The following is a 17,938-nucleotide window of genomic DNA, read 5'->3' on the forward strand; positions in this document are numbered from 1 at the left end:
CAACCGGTTATTCCGCCATCTTGGCCCCCTTTTTTTTTTTTTTTTTTTTGGCTTCATTTTTGCACAATGGGAGGAGGCGGGGTCGCGTCGTCCATGTTTTCTACAGTCAATGGTCACAATCCTCAAATCTGCCCAGAGACAGTGAAAGAAGGATGCTGATTGGCCTAAACTGCCCCGGAACTCAGAGCTCAGAAAATGAAAGTGAAGACTCTCTGAGACACAGACGGATCGAATACGGATCAGGACCAACCGGAATAGATCAGGACTGATCAGCATCATCGACATGTTTGTCCTGCAGCTGATGTTGATGTCTCTGCTGCTCCACCACACCATGAGCTCAGGTAGTGAAAGCTGCTGTGCTCACCTGTCTGACTGTACCTGTATCTGTCAGTGTCTGATTGGTTATCTGTTCAATTCAATGCCCTGATTAATTAGATCATTCAGAGACTCAAACGTCACATTTTTAAATCAAAGGTAAAAGATAAAAACGTGGTCAGCGATTTCACCGATGGACCTGTGATGTCAGACTGATTTTACAGCTTCAAACTTTTTAGTCTCTCTGTACATTTAAAATGTCACTCGGCATCGTGTAAAAACTGGATTCAAACTTGATTTTAGAAAAGGAAGAAAAAAAAAAAAAAAAAACTTTGACAGCATTTAGTTCAGTTTTAAAAGGATTTCGTTGTGTTAGGGCTGTGTGGCAGGCAGGAATTGACCCAAAGTGCAGATTCAACAGAGGCGAAAGTGAAAGTCAAAAGCAGCTTTATTGCAAAAAAACATACAAAACCTAAACTGGGAATCAGGAAAACTAAGCATACGAGGAGGCACACAGGGAAACACACAGCATGAGGGAGAAACACAGGGCTACACTGAGGGATAAAGAGGGGAATGAGACACAGGGGGAGAGCACAGCTGGGCGTAATCTGACATGACAAGACCAGGGGAAGCAAAACTCAATACATTGACATAGGACACAGACTTTCAAAGTAAAACAGGAAACATAACAGATGGACTTGACGAGGGGATACAGCTGACAGAGAACAAAGGGACCACACCGGCAGAGATGACTGTACACTAAACAGAAGGAGCACAGAACCACAACATAAGAACTAGAACACAAAAAATGCAAAGGAACTGAGGAGCTAGGAATACTAGAGACAGAAATCAAAACCAAGAGACGAGCAAAAAAATCAAAGATAACTAATACAAACAGAAAAAGTCCACAGACTCAGGACCGTGACAGATTTCACACTTCTCCTTCCCCTGGTATTCATCATTTACCACGTCATGAAATTATGTGAAATTTAGCCATCAGTGTGCCTCGTTTTGTTTGGTAAGATTGTCTTCATATGGTCAGGGAAGAGACCCAAACAACAACTCAACTCTGGAAGACCCGGCTCGACGAATATGGTATGTGCCTCAATACGAAAAAGACCGAATACCTGGAAGGAGACCCGCCCAAACTGATGGCACCATCATAACAGAGTTGAAGAAGTTCCACTACCTGGGCTCAGCCATCAGCTACAACGGAAATATCACCTCTGATGTCCGAGCACGAATAATGCAGCCTGGTTAAAATGGCGACAGGTCACTGGTGTCCTTTGTGACCAGATCGACTCAAATGGCGCCACATGTTGGCCTGCATTGACCACACATGAGCAGGCCCTAAACACCATCTCTGGAGCTTCTCTCCTCCTGTCATCCCTGAAAACCTCTCCCATCCCCATAGCCACTCTGTCTGCTCCCGGGCCATCAGCAAACAAACCAAAGAAACCATTTAAGCATAAAAATCTACAAAGAAATAACAATAGACCATCCTCAACTGCACCAAAGATTAAAACTATTAAATGTTAATTATTAATCATTAGTGTTAAATCATTTAATAATTGATCAAAAATATTACATTTTCAATTCAGTTCAGATCAATTTTATTTATATAACACCAAATCAGAATTAGAATACTTTATTAATCCCTGAGTAGTCTAAGGAGCTCGGAAAGAAAAGCGTCTGGACTTGAAGACGTTTCATCCGAGAAGCTTCTTCAGTTCTGAGGTCAAATGGTCCCAGCCCTGTGGGCAGTGGCGTGCACTGACATTTTGGGGGGCAAGTGCTCCAGGGGGAAAAAAGGGCACTTTTTGCATATGTGGAAAACCTTTTCTTTTTATAATAAAAAAATCGCACAGGTTAAATGCAATTTGACTTTTATTTCAAAACATTCTCTAAAAATCAAAAATCACACCACAAAAAGATAAAATCTGTATCCAACTCTAAACTATATACATACATATTCTCAAGTGTCCATTAAATGGAGTGTACTGCTCTAAAGAAGCATCCTTCTTGGTGCCATGTCTTTGTAGATGTTGATGACCTCGTTGTAATTGATCTCCACATCTTTCTCAATGGCCAACAAGAGGAGATCAGACAACCTTTCTTCTCCACACAAACTTCTTAGTTTATTTTTGATTATTTTTAGCTTTGAAAAGGATCTTTCAACTGTCGCAGTTGTCACTGGTAGTGTTGCGTAGATCTGAATCATTTTGACAAAGGCAGGAAAGATCAGCTGGCCATTGTTTTCCCTCAGTATCAGAAATATTTCTCTGAGGTCTTTTGAACTAAAGCTGGAGTGGAAGACCTTTAATTCTGTTTTGAGCTGGTCCTCATCTTCTCCATAGAATTCACAGAGGATGTGGACAGCTTCAATGGCTTCTGGGTTTGGTGGGCCTACCCAGTTAGCATGCACAGTTAAGGGCTGGAAGGACTGAATGATTCTGGCCGTTGGGCTTCCAGTATTGTCCCCTTTGAACCTCCTGTTCAGTTCCCCAGTCATGATGTCCAGAAAGGTGAAATATACACCACTCCTGAAATATGCCTCCACTGACTCAAACTGAGCACCTACTTGAGACACTGTGGTGCTGTGTTGGAAACGCACTGGAACTTTCCGCTTTCTCTCCTGACCAGGCACCACGGTAGGTACTGGAATGTTGAAACTCTCTGCCTTCTCTGATGCACATCTAAATATCTCTCCAAATTTCTCCTCAGACCTCATGGTTTGCAATGTGTGAAGCACACCATCAATTACCTTGTAGGCAGTGGAATGGTCCAACCCTTCTTCCTGCAGAGAATCTGATGCCAAAGCAGTGACTTCGAATACTGGTGTGGTGATTTCCATGCAGAGAATGAACATAAAATTAATGGCATTTCTGTACATCTGAGCATCACCTTGGGCCAGGTTAGGTGGGTCACTGTCACTGATGTCATCAAGGAGCATCAAAATGGCTTTCAAATTTCTCTGAAGTGCCTTCAGTGCTTTTTCCCTGCAAGCCCATCGAGTATCTGACAGCTGCTGGAGCTCCATAACACGTTGTCCAGGAAAGAGAGACTCCTGAAATTTGACCAAGGCAGCATGACGCTTTGGGGAGCCTGAGCAAAAGGCATACAATTTCTCCACCAAGTTGAAAAATGTCACAAAATGCTTGCTGGACTTTGATGCCTCCACTAGTACCAAATTGAGGCAATGGGCTTTGCAGTGCACATAGAGGGCCTTCTCATTGTGTGCACGGATTCTAGCTTGGAGACCTTTATACATGCCACTCATGTTGGCTGCTCCATCATAGCCTTGACCATACATGTTCTTCATCTCTAGGCCATTCTTTTGCAGAAGCAAGAACACTGTATTCTCCAGCTCCTGGCCTGTAGTTGTATCAACATTGCACACTTCGATGAATCTCTCCTTTATTTGCATATGATGAAAATATCGCACAACAAATGACACTTGCTCTTTGTGTGAAACATCAGAGGTTTCATCAAGTAGAATGGAATACATTTCAGCCTCTTTTATTTCACGTTGTATCTCCTTCCTGATGTAAGTTCCTAGTGCTGCAATGATGTCATTTTGACTTCTGTTGGAAAGCAATGACACCTGGGGCCTTGTCTTGGTGGCTTTAACTGTGGCAATTTTTTCCAAATGCATTTTCAGCACACTATTGTAGCGGGAAAATACATTGACTAATTCACGAAAATTGCCACGGTTATCACTGGACTCACTCTCATCATGACCTCGGAATGCTTGTCCCTGACGTGCAAGATACACTGTTAGGTCAATTAATCTTGTCAGGATTTCTTTGTTTGTCTGCCTCTCTCGCTCTCTAACTTCCACCCCTTTTACGTCTGAAACATCAAATGCAGACTGAAGGGCCTTTTTCTGGAAATTGATCCATCTAACCATGCTTGTCATGTGCATCTCTGCGCTGGAGTGTTGTTTGATTTTTTCAAGAGCAGTACTCCACTTTCTGATGCCATCAGTTGTCCAGGCTGTTCTGCTTTTATATTTTTCATCCGAGAGGAAAAGCCGACAACTAAAACAATGCATTGAATTAGCAGTGGGTGAGTATTCCAGCCACACATTAGCAGAAAACCACTGTTTCTGGAATGATCTACCCTCAGTTTTTGGGTAAGGTATATCAGGCTGACATGGGCCCACATTGCAGCACATTGAAACGTATCTGTCATTGCGCTTTATTTTAAATGTATGGATGTGTGTTGGATCTGTTGGGTATTGTAAAGCTGCTAACTTTGACATTATGTGATCGATCTGTTCTTCCTCATTGTGGTCTTCAGAGAGCACTACATCAGTGTCTGTAGGCCTAACTGAACCTGTTGCTGCATTGGTCGCAGCTTCATCTGTTTCTATATCTCCCTCTTCTGCTATGCTGGTAGATGGCATAGAGCTGCTTCCCTGCTGTGACTGACTACAATGGAACAATAATAATAATAATAGTATTATTATTTATCATAATAATAAGCTTAAACAGATAGTTTTAATAATAACCCATACTGCAAGTCTTGTAACATAGAAATAACTTTCGTAGGTACAAAATAATAGTTAGCTCAATGCCTGCTGATTAAGTTCATTAAAAACTAAGTGTGAACAGCTTTTAAGATTTTTCAATAGAATTAACTGCAAGGAGCAGGTTACATTAAAACATTAAAATAGAACCTGACTCTGCCCTTGACTCTGACCTTTCATCTTCATTTTCCTTTGCTTTCATCCAGGAGAGCAGAGAACTGCTTCCCTGGGCTGCCTGTTGTAGATCCCTTTCTTTCTCCTTTCTCAGCCTCTCTTTCCTAGGCATTATGCTTGCTGAAATTAGTAAATAAATAGACCAAAATGTATGAGAATGAATAAGACTGACTGTGGTCATTACAAGAACAGGGCAGAATGGTCGTTTTCACAGGCAATTGGGAACTGCCTATTTTTCCTTTAGCAAATTAATGTGTTAATGTTGCCAATATGTTACACCAAAAAAAATTAACATGTCTAACCAGTGCTTCTCAAAACTTTTAACATGCACCACCCCCAACACCGTACCCTTCAAACTACCAATAACAACGTCACTGTTCTGTCACAATCAGGTCACAACACAGTGCGTAAATGTCTGCGAGCATCGCTGAGTCAGTAACAACCAGTTAGGCTAAAGACTGCATCTTTAGACAGTTGGACGGTGTTCTAACTTTCTCACAGGAGACACCTACTAAAGACAGTCAAAGACATTAATTTCAATCTTACCAAAGTAGGACAGTAGTTGACGTTAGTTATGGAAAGGCTAATACACAAAAACGGAGAAACGTCCATAATTCTATTATTCATAATCATGTCAAGGTTTTAGGTTTTTCTGCAGTTCCATCTCTAAAAAGTGTGATGTCTTCCCGTCACTGACTTCAGTTTGAAAACTTTGTATTTATTCACAGATTTCCGTGAGATCATCCTAAAATTTGTAACGAAAAATGGGCTCAAAAGAGCCCTCTGCCTAACGGCATGTAGCCTATAGCATAACGTGATATTTTCAATAGTGTATGCAAAAAGGTCGGAATTGATGGAGAGTGGGGTTGCCTAAATGGTTTAGGTTACATTTTAAATGTGTCGTTTTTTTGTTTATCCATATGGATGGATGGAGGGGGCAAGCTGGCAAAGTTTGTCATGTGCAGTTTCTGACAGGCTACTTCACAACAAAACAATTGCAGGTTGGTCTTAGAGGGCAAACAGAATAATTTCACTCGATTCATGGGTTACCTGACTGGTTGGGAAGGGAAAGAGCTGCCGTGTTGTCCGCCGTGGCTCCCAGTCGCTATAGTTAGCCTACTATGCCTACTCCAAGTAGTCCTATGTCATGCCGCTGCTACACGCTTCACAACAAATGAACTGCAAGCGTGTTCACGTGATACGGTGACAGTGAAAAAGCGACAGGGTTCGGGTGTCTTTGAAGAAGGGGCACAAATCAAGCCATTATTTTCACACCTTTTTAAATCGCGCAGCTTTAAAAAAAAAAAAAAAATCACGTCTTTCAAAAGGGCACTTTTTTGGACTGAGGGCAAAAGGGCAAGTGCTTCAGCACCACCTCGTCTCTATCTGTGCACGCCAGTGCCTGTGGGACAGGTCTGCACATGTCTGTCAGCACACAGAGCTGAGCGAGGGGGGCTGTTATTGTGTGTGTATATGAATCTCTCACCCCAACCAATGACAGCAGGCCCCGCCCCTCCCTGAGCCTGGTTCTGCCGGAGGTTTCTTCCTGTTAAAAGGGAGTTTTTCCTTCCCACTGTCGCCAAAGTGTTTGCTCATAGGGGGTCATATGATTGTTGGGTTTTTCTCTGTATGTATTATTGTACGATCTACTGTGCAATATAAAGCGCCTTGAGGTGACTGCTGTTGTGATTTGGTGCTGTATAAATAAAATTGAAATTGAATGATGGCAAACACTGAAACACATTTCCTGCACGCAGAAATGAATTTTCCTTGCTCAAAATAATTTTGCTGTCAAGATGCTTCTGACACCAGTTTATAAGAAGCAAGGACAGCAGACTTGACAACATCACACTGAAAGCTATCGACTAATGACAAAGCTGAACACACTTCTTGTGCTTTTCCTACCATTTTAGACTGAAGTACCAGAGCCCAAAACTCTGATAACCATCTTTGAACAGAGGGGTTGGCTAACGACACCAACCGCCTGCCACCTGTTTTCTGTTTCGTCTGCCATGTTTCAGTTTCCTAGGCGCCTCAACCTGCACTCATACCTTGCGTCGTATAGAGCAGGGGTGTTGAACTCCAGGCCTTGAGAGCCAGTGTCCTGCAGGTTTTAGATCTCACCCTGGTTCAACACACCTGAATCACATGATTAGTTCATTACCAGGCTTCTGGACACGTTGAGGAGGTCATTTAGCCATTTAAATCAGCTGTGTTGGATCAAGGACACATCTAAACCTGCAGGACACCGGCCCTCGAGGCCTGGAGTTGGACACCTGTGATATTGAGTGAAACAATGGTTTCACCCAAAACCTCTGCTGATAATGACCTACATCCTTTTTTTTTTTTTTTTTTTTTTTTTTTACATGGTTCATGTGATGAGGCACATGATGACATACCTGGAACTTTTTACTAGTTGGTTTTAGAACTGAACAAGCTTCTTGGATGAAACGTCTCAAACAAGGCTAACACACCAACACAACAACCACTGTGCTTACACAGGCCACGGAGAGCATCCATTGGTGCAGAACTCTGACCTCAGCCAATGGCATGATAATCGGGTTCAGCAGGAGCCAGTAGAGGGAAGGGTACAGCCCAGAGGTTGGGAGCATGGGGAACATTAGCCTGAAGTGGACTTTTTACATTATTTTAAGTAACACTGATGTAAATTTGTTCCATCAGGTACAGGACGACACTCCCTCTGGGCGCTCGCCTCCTACATCCCAGGCTCCGCCCACTTCCCAGAGTTCACTGTTGTTCTGATGTTGGATGACATCCAGGTGGGATACTATGACTCTAAGGTCAACCAGGTGATGAGGACAAGCACGGCATCTGACCACAAAGCGGAACTCAACCTGGGCCAGGAGCCCGTGAATGTGCTACGAGACATTTACTCCAGCATGAGGAAGAGGCTGAATCTGGTGAAGCATCGCTTTAACCTGACCATCGATGGCGTTCATGTCCAGCAGAGGGTGACGGGCTGCGAGGTGCTGGAGGACGGCCAGCCGGCGCTCATCATGTTCAGAGACGGCTCCAACGGGCAGGACGCCGACAGCCTGCTCTACAACATGACGCACTTCACGTATGCTGTCAGGGAGGGCTGGGAGATCCAGTGGGACGCCCTAAAGAAAACATCCTTCCAGATGCTGTATTCAAACATCTATCTACCGTTCTGCGTGCGGACGCTCCAACACTTCCTGGAGCGTGAGAAGCACCTTGTGATGCGAAGGGTGAAGCCTCGACTCCGCTTTATCACCAGGCAAGTGGTGGGCGGGGCTCAGGTCACCTGCCTGGCCACTGACTTCTACCCTCGCCACATTAACCTGAGCCTGCTGCGGGACGGCCAGCCCGTGGACGAAGGCGAGGTGCGCGTCGGCTCGGTGCTGCCCAATGGGAACGGCCTCTACCAAGTGAGGAAGACGCTGATGTATGGCGTTATTTCAGTGCCACTATTCTGAGCGCACGTAAAAAAATATTGAGCGCACGTAAAAAAAGATTGCAAGTGCAAGTGTTGCATTTTGAAGAGAAATTTATTTTGAGCGTACAAAAGCTGAATTTGAGTGAACAAAATTCATTGCTGCGTGCAAAAAATGTATTTCAGTGTTTGCGCTTATCCATATACACACACACAATAGCACCCCCTCTCGCTCAGTTTTTTCATTTGCGCTTGCTCGCAATGTGTTGCTTGCGCTCACAACATTCTCTGCTGCGAGCGCTCAACTCTCTCTACACCGTTATAAGTGTGCCACAAAACCAACCAATCACAGACTTGGTTTCAAAAATTCTGATTGGCTCTTACGGTCTCCAATCAGCTCGCTAGCTGCTGCATTCCGGACACCGGAAACACTGTCCACTCAGCCTCGCTTCTTGCAGATAGAGGGAGTTTTGATTTACTCTGCAGCCAAAGAAGAGATGGCAGAATCAAATAATGGCTCCAATAATACTACACCACAGTATCAGGTGAGTTTAATTTTTTTTGTGTGAATTTAGTAATTTGCTGTCCTTTCTGTTTAATATGCCGTGAAATTGTAGTTACAGATGCAGCTGTAGAGTTTAAGCTAGCCTAATGGGTAATTACCAGCGTAGTTGTCTTACTGAGGCAGTGTATCCCAATCATGCTTTTTAGGGTAATGGTGCAGTTGAGTCAGCAGTAAGAAATCTGGTGTCTTTGCTGCTTAACAACATATCCACAAATCCTTCAAGGAGGCCAACAGAGAGTGGGCAGCCGGAGCCTAGAACTCTGACTATCCAGCAAGAGATGACAAGGTGTTAGCTTTTTTTGTGTGTGTTTTTTTTTCTAAACGTTTTGCAATCTTTTCTGTTACAGTTATTTGGTTTATCGATTTATCAACATTGATTTCTAAATTAAAATGTGCTATTAAGGACTGGTGTCATATTTAATAACTTTATTAAACAATAACCCTTATGTTATGCAACACTGCATTTTTTTAAACTCATGCATTTTCATCCCACAGATCATTTCCAGGACATTTCAAATCAAACTTGAGCCGTGGTAAAAAGAGATGTTTAACATCTACTAAACAGCTTGTCAAGGCAGGCAGTAAGACCACAGGCCTCAGTTTTTATTTGCTGTCAAAAAACACATCCTACACTCCTTTGCCAGCTGAGGAGCTTGAACTCCTACAAGCTGGCATGGGGAGACAAACCGTGTCTCTTCCAGAAGATGGTGACCATGCAGAGGTAAGGTTGTATAGTCAGTATTAAAATAAGTCATTGGCAGACGCATTTAGCCTGAATCATATGCCACAGTCCATTTAGTGTTTCATTCTGCTTAACTGTGTTTTTAACTAAGATTTCAAGACTTCTGGAAGAAACCTTTCCAAAAATGGAATATCTTTGTGGAGGATGGCTCTTGCATAAGGCAACAGGTTTGTTGTTAATTCAGTTTTTATGTGTGTTTTGGGCATTCTTGCGTGCTCATACTGCATTAGAATTATGTAGTTGATACTTTTGCTGCTTGATTGTTTGTGCTATCTTTCTGTCAATAAAGGTGGGAGTGGTCGACGAAAGCTCACTGTAATTCCACCTGAAACAGAAGGATATTCTGTCAAAACACTGAAAGCTGTGTCAGGAGGTGGCAAATCCACTTTTTACATTGTACCTCTTCAGGAAACATTAGACACATCTCCTCTACCTCCCGACTCACAGCACTTTTCAAAGATGCCAAAGAAGTTATGTTACCAGTGTAATGAAGTTATGCCTCTGCAGATGCTTGCAGTACACATCAATACGTGCAAAGGAAAATTCTCTCCTGATGAGACTGATGATGAGGTGAGACAATTTTGATGAAGTCAAAATGAGCAATTTTAATTAAATAATATAGTATCACAATTACTGTTTTTTAATTCTGCAGGAATCTGAGTTATGCATTGTGAAAAGCAAATGCAAGGTAAACCTAGCAAATTACTAAAAACCATAGTAACTACAATAAATTTTGTATCGGTAATGATCTTTTTCCCACTATGCATAACATGTACCCCCTTTTTGAAATTGTAGGTTATTTGTCCAATATGCACTAAGGACTTTCCTGAAGATGAGATCACAGTCCACGCAAGTCTGTGTGGGGATAGGTAATCTTTTTTCAGCCGTTTATGAAAAAATGTTAATCAGTAACAGTCCACGCAAGCATATGTATTTTTTTTTTTTTTTTTTTACTTTGTTTCGTCAACAGCTTTCAATGCATGGTGCCTGAAGAAAATGACCAAACTACATGCACACCAACTCAAACTTCAGTATGCACAACAGACAGGTAATCTTTGCTCTATTATAGTTCATATACACACTATTATGCAGAACCATTTGTTAAAATTATGTGTAAGATCTTTTAAACAATAGCTGGGTTTTAATTTCATATAAAACATTTTATGATCACACTACTTTAAATTATGGTTAAAGATTGTTGCACAGAACATGCTGCGATAAGTTCTAATCAAGTTTAATGTGGTAGCCTCTTTTAATCTAAAGATGATTATTTTTCTTTGAGAACTTAGGATGTTTTCTACCCTGTTTTTGTTAAGCGTGGAAGATGTATTGCGTTGCCTTGAACAACAAGTCGACACCACAACAGAATTTAAGTTGTGTGTGGACAGAGAAGACCTTCCAGACAGAGGCATTCTCCAGTGGCAGAGAAAAAAATCTGCATCTCCCACCAGTGTTCTTAGGGTGGTTTTCATTGGAGAGGCAGGCGTGGATACAGGAGCACTTAGGAAAGAGTTTTTGAGTGGTGAGTTGCCTATTACCTGTTTTGTCCTAGTGTCAAAAAATAATGGATAACTTAAAAATGCGGATATTTTTTGTATGAAAGACATGATTTCAGGTATTGAAAGCAGATTCTTTGAAGGACCTGAGAACAAGGGCAAAACCCCAAGTATTCTCTGACCGATCTTGATAATGAAAACTTCAGGTTGGTTACATACGAGCTTTGTGTATTACATTTAATACGCATCCGATATTTTTGTAAATGTTACCTGAAAATGAATTATAATCATTTGTCTACACAGAACTGTTGGTGAAATAATTGCAGTCAGCCTCGCCCAAGGAGGCCCATCTCCTGCCTTTTTCAAAGAATGGTGCTACAATTTCCTCTGCTCAGGAGAGGTTGATTTCAGCTGTCTGTCTAAGGAGGATGTTGCAGATGTGGAATCTTCCCTGCTCATCAGCAAAGTGAGCACCTGGTTTAGCTCTGGCACATGATATATTATGAGTATGGTGTTTTTAAACACTTTTAACCTTCTGTATTTCCTCTTTCACATTATACATTTCCAGGTTGAAGATGCAGCAGACATACAGTCTCTGATGTTGTGGGCTGATGAAATTGTCACCTGTGGATACACAAACCAGATAAAGATGGATAGTAAGGAAAGCATGATACGGTAAGCGAGAAAAAGTCAGAGAGATCATTAACCCATCCCCAACTAGTTTTTCATTTTGTTTTGTTTTCTTTAAGTGCCATTGTCTTACACTCTACAACAAGACTGATTCCAATGCTACAGCAGCTCAGAAAGGGCATGGAACTGTATGGTCTTGTGAACCTGATGGCTGTAAATCCTGAAGCTTGCCACAGTTTGTTTGTGCCTGGGAAAATCCTCAAAGTAAGTATTAACATAGCAGCTTCAGTCTGATCCGAAGACAGTCCACTTATCTGTACTGTAGTTATCCTGTATTTATTTATTAGTTTTGAATGAACAATATATCTATAATATAATCTATAATATAATTTCCTTATTTACAGCCAGACGCTGATTTCATTATGATGAGCTGCCAACCACATTTCAGTGAAAAGGGGACATCTAGGGAGAGAACTGAGAGGAAGATCATAAATTTTTTGCAAGATTTCTTGCAGGAGATTGAAGCATCAGGTACTATATAGTATTAGCTGTATATACCTATAGTATTGTGTATATATACCGTATGCATCTGTTAAATATTTTTGCTTTAACATGCAGGGCACTAGGAAGTATTCTTAGTTGTTAATTTAAAACATTGTAATCCAGATTGCTTTTTATTTAGAAAAGACTTCAGAAACATTTTCAAACATCACAGATGGAAACACAGGCGGTGCAGGTGGTGAAAAATCAGAGTCTCTTGCTGTCCAGCATGTGCTCCAGTGGATGACCAGCCAGTCCCATGTTCCCATCCTTCCTGATGAAAAGAGACATTTCAAAATAACATGCAAGTTTGACCACGAATGTAAGGAGCGGCTGGGAGATCACTCAATTTGTTACCCAGTTGTGAGTGCATGCACTTGTACTGTGACTTTTCCAGTGCAGCATCTGGACACTTACACAATGTTTAAAACCATAATGAGTGCAGCAGTTAGATATGGTGGTGGATTCCACAGAGTTTAACACATTGTTGTCTTGTAATTTGGAAACTAAATGAGTAAAAATGTTTCTAAACATTAGCTGTTAAGATGTTCGTAGCTGTTTCATGAAAATGATAAGACTTCAAAACTTTGTGTAGGGTCCTACGTTGATAGATAATAAGCAAGTGCTTTGTTTGATTGTCTACTTGTAATCTGAATTGTAATCTGTAATCTTTCAACAAAGAAATCCAGTATTTGAGAACAAAAGAGCGTTGACTTTCACGTCCATCTTAAGTGTCACTGTTGGTTTGACACCAGTAGCAAGAATTGTATATACAGGTCACGACCGTAAGATTCTGAATGTTCCAAGGGATTAATTGTTCTCTGAAGTCCCTCCAGGGTTTCCTCATCCAGTGGGCATTCAATTTCAGGAACCACAACTGTGCTGTTAGATTCTTCTTGCAGTACAGCACTCTCCCAGTCAATACCTGGATCCTGAAGCTCCTTCAAATCCACAAACATATATAATAGTCATTATTCCAGAATAGGTACTTTTGGGAGTAATGTTATTTGTGTAAGCGTTTTTTCCAATAAATACAACAATTTAAAAAGAATGCCTTTGTTTTCATGTTCTTCTTACTGTGATTTACATTAGTGGTAATTGATAGGCAAGAATGTATAAAATCACCAGAAGCATCTCGCAGATGTGCCACAAGTGTTTAATATGTTAGTTTCAGAAGAGCAAAAAACTATGATCTGGTACCTCAAGTCTCTCGCCGTCGTCCAGCTCTTGTAGATGTCCCATACACCAGAGCTGTTCAGGAGTGAGACCACCTTCTGTCCTGAGGGGATGATTATTCCATCCTCCAACAAAGGTGACAAGATCTGCTCGGAGTCGAGGGACAAAGATGTAGTGGACACCAAAGAGATGAATGACATCTGAAATGTCAAGCAGGCCATCCTCCTCAAGTGAGTGAAGAACATCATGGTACTTGCTAGTGACTGCAATCCAGACATCACGCCAAAGTCGTTCTACTCTGTAAATACATTTGAATTTGGATTTATGGTATTATATGCTTTAAATCAATATCAGAACTGCTACAACAATCTACCCATGCAGTCAATAATAATATAAAAAAAACATCAAAAGACTAACCTCTGATTGTGGACACTCTTTCCAGATATGAAACTCGCTCTCCCTGTTCCTCTTGTGGCAAACATGAAATGTGCAATGTCCAGGTTTTCTACTCCTTGATCTGCCCTAACCCTATGATAAAAATACATTTTTAAGGAAGTTGTCTTTAATGAAACTTGTTGCTAGCATATAAATTTGATCAGGGCATTAAACCTTGATGGCAAGCCGTGAAGCTGGGCTGATCTCAGGAAAAATGAGAATGCAGTTTTTGCCCTGTTGTTAGTTGCTGCATCCAAGTACAGGACCTGCAGTAAAAACAAATGGAAAATTAAAGATCTGGTTTCAGATCATGTATAGTTTTTCAGTTAATAATGCAGTTCCATAATAAGTGTTCAAGGAACATTGTACGGTTCTATGTTCAAAACCATAATTCAAAGCTTGAGTAGTCTATATATCAATATTGGTAGTACTTATCAAAAAATAAAAATGGCCTTTTAGTTGAACCTTTTTTTGTAAAGAACTGATTATAATTTTTTTTTTTAAATTGCAAATCGTCCACTATGTTGGCTTGCTGAATAATTGATGTTCATAAAAAAATAACCTAATACAGCTCTCATTTCAAAACTACCAAATATTCTACATAACAGTTTAAATTTTACCTTCCTTGAGTAGCCATCCACTCCACCAAAGATCACAACATTGTACCTGTTTCAGAGGGAAAACAATCTCACTAAGGCTTGATTTGCAGAACATGTAAGACATTGAAAATACATTTTTCAGTAACCAAACTTGCCACTGATTTAAACTGGACACTTGTCAGGTGTGCTGAAAATAATACCAACATTTTTATATGTGAAAGTGGATAAGTTCAATGAGACTAAATATTTTAGTTCCCTTGTCATGATTTTTTTTTAAGTTTTCAGTAGCACTTACCATATTATGTGTTGATAGGCTTGTTATCATGGAAAATATCGATATACAAAGTGTAAATAATTGCTCAAGAAAATTTACAATTAACAATATTACTGCTTTTGTTACACATCCTGTAATCCTTTTACTTAATATTACAATATGAAGTGCTTTTTAAAATATTATAAACACACTGAAAGACCTATCAGATAAGGTTGATTAAAACAGATTTAAAGTATAACGTGCATCTTTCTGCCCAACTTTTATTAGAGCTATATAAGTGGGTATTTTACCTTATTAGCTTGTGATTTGTGTCTATGTGGACAAGGGAGAGAGGGCCTCGCACCGAGTAGCTTCTTCGCACAACACAGCCTAGTTCTGTAATCCGTGTGAAGATCCCAACAGCATCAACTCGATGCATGGAGGCCATCATTCTCCACCACTGAACACGGAGACCCATAGAAACCAAATGTCCTTGAACCATTCGATAGCCAGCATTTGGCATCTGATTTTTGATAGTCGATATGATGTTGTCCAGCTCTTGGTCATTCATTGTGCTGTATGTTCCTCTCACAGACAAGTCAAATTCTTGCATCCTCCTGAAGATTGTTCTTCTTGAAACACCAAGACATTTAGCGATGCAGCTGACTGGCAGCTGAGTGTCCAACAAGTTCTTCAGTTTTTCTCTCTCTAGTACGATTTTGGGGTGGCCAGGTCCCAGACCAACTTCTGTTTCCAGTTCAATAATTCCCACAGAGGTGATGTTAATTTCACACTGAACCAGATGATGAACATTTTGTAGAGCCTCTGTAATCTCTGACAGACCACCTATTTGCTGAGAGAAAGATTCAAACAGAACAAGCTCATGACGAGTCAAGAACTCCAAATAATCCAGATTTAGTGGTTGTTGGTTTAAAGCAGCTTCCAGTTTAGAGAGGAGTCTATGCATCATTTGCTGTCTCAGTATGTCCTGTTAAAAGCAGCAAACATGGACAAGTAGTTAGAAAAATACAATGAAATGACGTATCTCAGACAAAAATAAACAACCCATAAAACGAACTACATGAGGTACATCATTTTTCAAGTTTGCATAGTTTGCAAATTAGCTAACGTCAGTTATCAAGCGAATAATAATGTACAAAATGATTTTATATTACTTACATGTGGCCGGGACATGTTGTTTTCGTGCTGCTGTTCAGTATTCGACGACATAAAAGAGAGCTACTCAAATATAATTTGGAGAGTCAGTTGGCATGGTTGTATAATGCAACTACATTATACTACACCAACGATAGTCTTAACAAATAATATATTTTAAAATAAAATAATTAAAGATATTATCCGCAAATTGGGGTTTAATTGAGTTTAGCTGGATTTAGCTACATTTCGGACTGTTTCCGGAATGCAGCAGCTAGCGAGCTGATTGGAGACTGTAAGAGCCAATCAGAATTTTTGAAACCAAGTCTGTGATTGGTTGGTTTTGTGGCACACTTATAACGGTGTACAGAGAGTTGAGCGCTTGCAGCAGAGAATGTTGTGAGCGCAAGCAACACATTGCGAGCAAGCGCAAATGAAAAAACTGAGCGAGAGGGGGTGCTATTGTGTGTGTGTATATGGATAAGCGCAAACACTGAAATACATTTTTTGCACGCAGCAATGAATTTTGTTCACTCAAATTCAGCTTTTGTACGCTCAAAATAAATTTCTCCTCAAAATGCAACACTTGCACTTGCAATATTTTTTTACGTGCGCTCAGAATAGTGGCACTGAAATAACGCCATACTGATGGTCGGTGAAAAGGAGCTGCAGAGGAAACACAACTACACCTGTGAGGCGTTTCACCTGAGCCTGGACAACCGGCTGAGGATAAACTGGAGGGCGGAGTCATCGTACTCTCACAGAGTTCATTCCATCTCGCCTCTGGTCGTCCTGATGCTCGCTGCCGTCCTGCTGCTGGTGCTGGTGCTGAGGAGGAGGAGAAGGAGGAGGAAGGAGAGGTCAGAGGGCATGGCCACAGAAACACAGGAGCAGGTGGGAGAGAGTGAGCAGTCAGACGACCTCGTGACCTCATGACGTGACTCTGTGTGACATCAGAATCACCTTTATGGGTGTACCTACAGAAGGAACTGAGCTCCAGTTTGTCTCTTTGCTCTCGCTGCAAACAGAACATAGTAACATGTATGAAATTTTCACATGTACTAAAATATATTTGCATATAACATATTTCCATCATGAACTCTGTACTAACAGAGCATCTGTGGAGGCGGAGCTCCAGTTTTAGTGAGAGAAATTCTGCGGTTTAGATTGGATTTTACTAATTAGCAGTATGTGTGGATGCAGACTGATAGTCTTACTAGCATTAGGCACTCGTGACCAATTAAGGTCACTTCCTGAAACAAATAATGGAGATTAAGTATCGGAATTTCAGGAGCGTGACCACGCCTCCAAACACGCTCCTTCTGATTCTCATCTCTATATGTCCCCCCAGTTCTGCAAGCTGTTCATTCTCGTTTACGAGCCCCACCCTCCCTTTTCAATTCTCCAACTTCTTCACTTCTGTTTAGTACACGGGGGTCTGCCAGGCCCCTTCGAGGCCTTCCCCAAACCGCAGCTCAGTTCATGTCTAAGCTTTTACCTACTAAAACGCTGTCAAACATAAAATGAGGGCATGGGCCCAGCGTGTGAAATAAATGAATTAATAACAGTGCTTCAAAATACTAGAAGCTTCAAAATGAACCCAGAAACAGAAATGTCCATCTGTTATTTATAATAAAGTCATGATTTTATTTATGTCATATTTATCTGTTGATGGATGCTGTCACAAGTTGTTGTGTTTCAGACTTTGTAACTATGTTCTTTGATTATTGTTGTTCATGGTTTTGGCTTTCTTCAATGATTGTTCCTCCCTTAGTATTTACCTCAGCCGTGTCTACTCTGTGATTTCCCATGCCCCACGTTTCATGTCTCCCCACTCACTGTGTAAGCTGTGTCCTGAGTCTGTGTTTCCTGTTTTATTTTGATAGTTCCTGTCCTGTGTGCAGTGTATCTA

At 41.1% G+C, this 17,938-nt stretch overlaps 4 protein-coding genes across 9 annotated transcripts; 2 read left to right on the forward strand and 2 right to left on the reverse strand.

Annotated features, from left to right (window-relative positions):
• Positions 1 to 93: 93 nt before the first annotated feature.
• On the forward strand, positions 94 to 17,690 carry LOC112841688 (hereditary hemochromatosis protein homolog). The gene is made up of 5 exons (XM_025911148.1): positions 94 to 141; positions 259 to 341; positions 1,358 to 1,410; positions 7,703 to 8,447; positions 16,677 to 17,690. Exons 1-5 carry the CDS (start codon positions 94 to 96, stop codon positions 16,960 to 16,962), a joined length of 1,215 nt encoding a protein of 404 aa, XP_025766933.1. The 3' UTR covers positions 16,963 to 17,690.
• Positions 1,419 to 6,515, reverse strand: LOC109204217 (zinc finger MYM-type protein 1-like). 2 transcript variants are annotated; one of them, XM_019364769.2, is made up of 3 exons: positions 6,071 to 6,515; positions 5,020 to 5,140; positions 1,419 to 4,748 (listed from the first exon to the last, which is right to left on the reverse strand). In XM_019364769.2, the coding sequence occupies exons 2-3, from the start codon at positions 5,130 to 5,132 to the stop codon at positions 2,321 to 2,323; spliced, it is 2,541 nt and encodes an 846-aa protein (XP_019220314.1). In that variant the 5' UTR covers positions 5,133 to 5,140; positions 6,071 to 6,515; the 3' UTR covers positions 1,419 to 2,320. The 2 variants fall into 2 exon arrangements, with proteins under 2 accessions (XP_019220314.1, XP_019220313.1); XM_019364768.2 differs by having other exon boundaries at positions 5,020 to 6,515.
• Positions 8,793 to 12,906, forward strand: LOC100690338 (uncharacterized). 5 transcript variants are annotated; one of them, XM_025911279.1, is made up of 15 exons: positions 8,793 to 8,980; positions 9,147 to 9,286; positions 9,496 to 9,721; positions 9,834 to 9,909; positions 10,032 to 10,312; positions 10,395 to 10,430; positions 10,538 to 10,611; positions 10,713 to 10,790; positions 11,059 to 11,264; positions 11,346 to 11,444; positions 11,542 to 11,704; positions 11,807 to 11,913; positions 11,988 to 12,132; positions 12,273 to 12,399; positions 12,551 to 12,906. In XM_025911279.1, exons 1-10 carry the CDS (start codon positions 8,933 to 8,935, stop codon positions 11,417 to 11,419), a joined length of 1,239 nt encoding a protein of 412 aa, XP_025767064.1. In that variant the 5' UTR covers positions 8,793 to 8,932; the 3' UTR covers positions 11,420 to 11,444; positions 11,542 to 11,704; positions 11,807 to 11,913; positions 11,988 to 12,132; positions 12,273 to 12,399; positions 12,551 to 12,906. The 5 variants fall into 5 exon arrangements, with proteins under 5 accessions (XP_025767064.1, XP_025767065.1, XP_025767066.1 ...); XM_025911280.1 differs by having other exon boundaries at positions 12,584 to 12,906; XM_025911281.1 differs by lacking the exon at positions 11,988 to 12,132.
• LOC100700400 (uncharacterized) lies at positions 12,904 to 16,549 on the reverse strand. The gene is made up of 7 exons (XM_019364770.2): positions 16,051 to 16,549; positions 15,183 to 15,859; positions 14,640 to 14,685; positions 14,194 to 14,285; positions 14,002 to 14,112; positions 13,609 to 13,882; positions 12,904 to 13,349 (listed from the first exon to the last, which is right to left on the reverse strand). The coding sequence occupies exons 1-7, from the start codon at positions 16,099 to 16,101 to the stop codon at positions 13,143 to 13,145; spliced, it is 1,458 nt and encodes a 485-aa protein (XP_019220315.1). The 5' UTR covers positions 16,102 to 16,549; the 3' UTR covers positions 12,904 to 13,142.
• Positions 17,691 to 17,938: the final 248 nt, after the last annotated feature.

Source organism: Oreochromis niloticus, linkage group LG11 (genome assembly GCF_001858045.2).
Source record: "Oreochromis niloticus isolate F11D_XX linkage group LG11, O_niloticus_UMD_NMBU, whole genome shotgun sequence".
NCBI lineage: Eukaryota > Metazoa > Chordata > Actinopteri > Cichliformes > Cichlidae > Oreochromis > Oreochromis niloticus.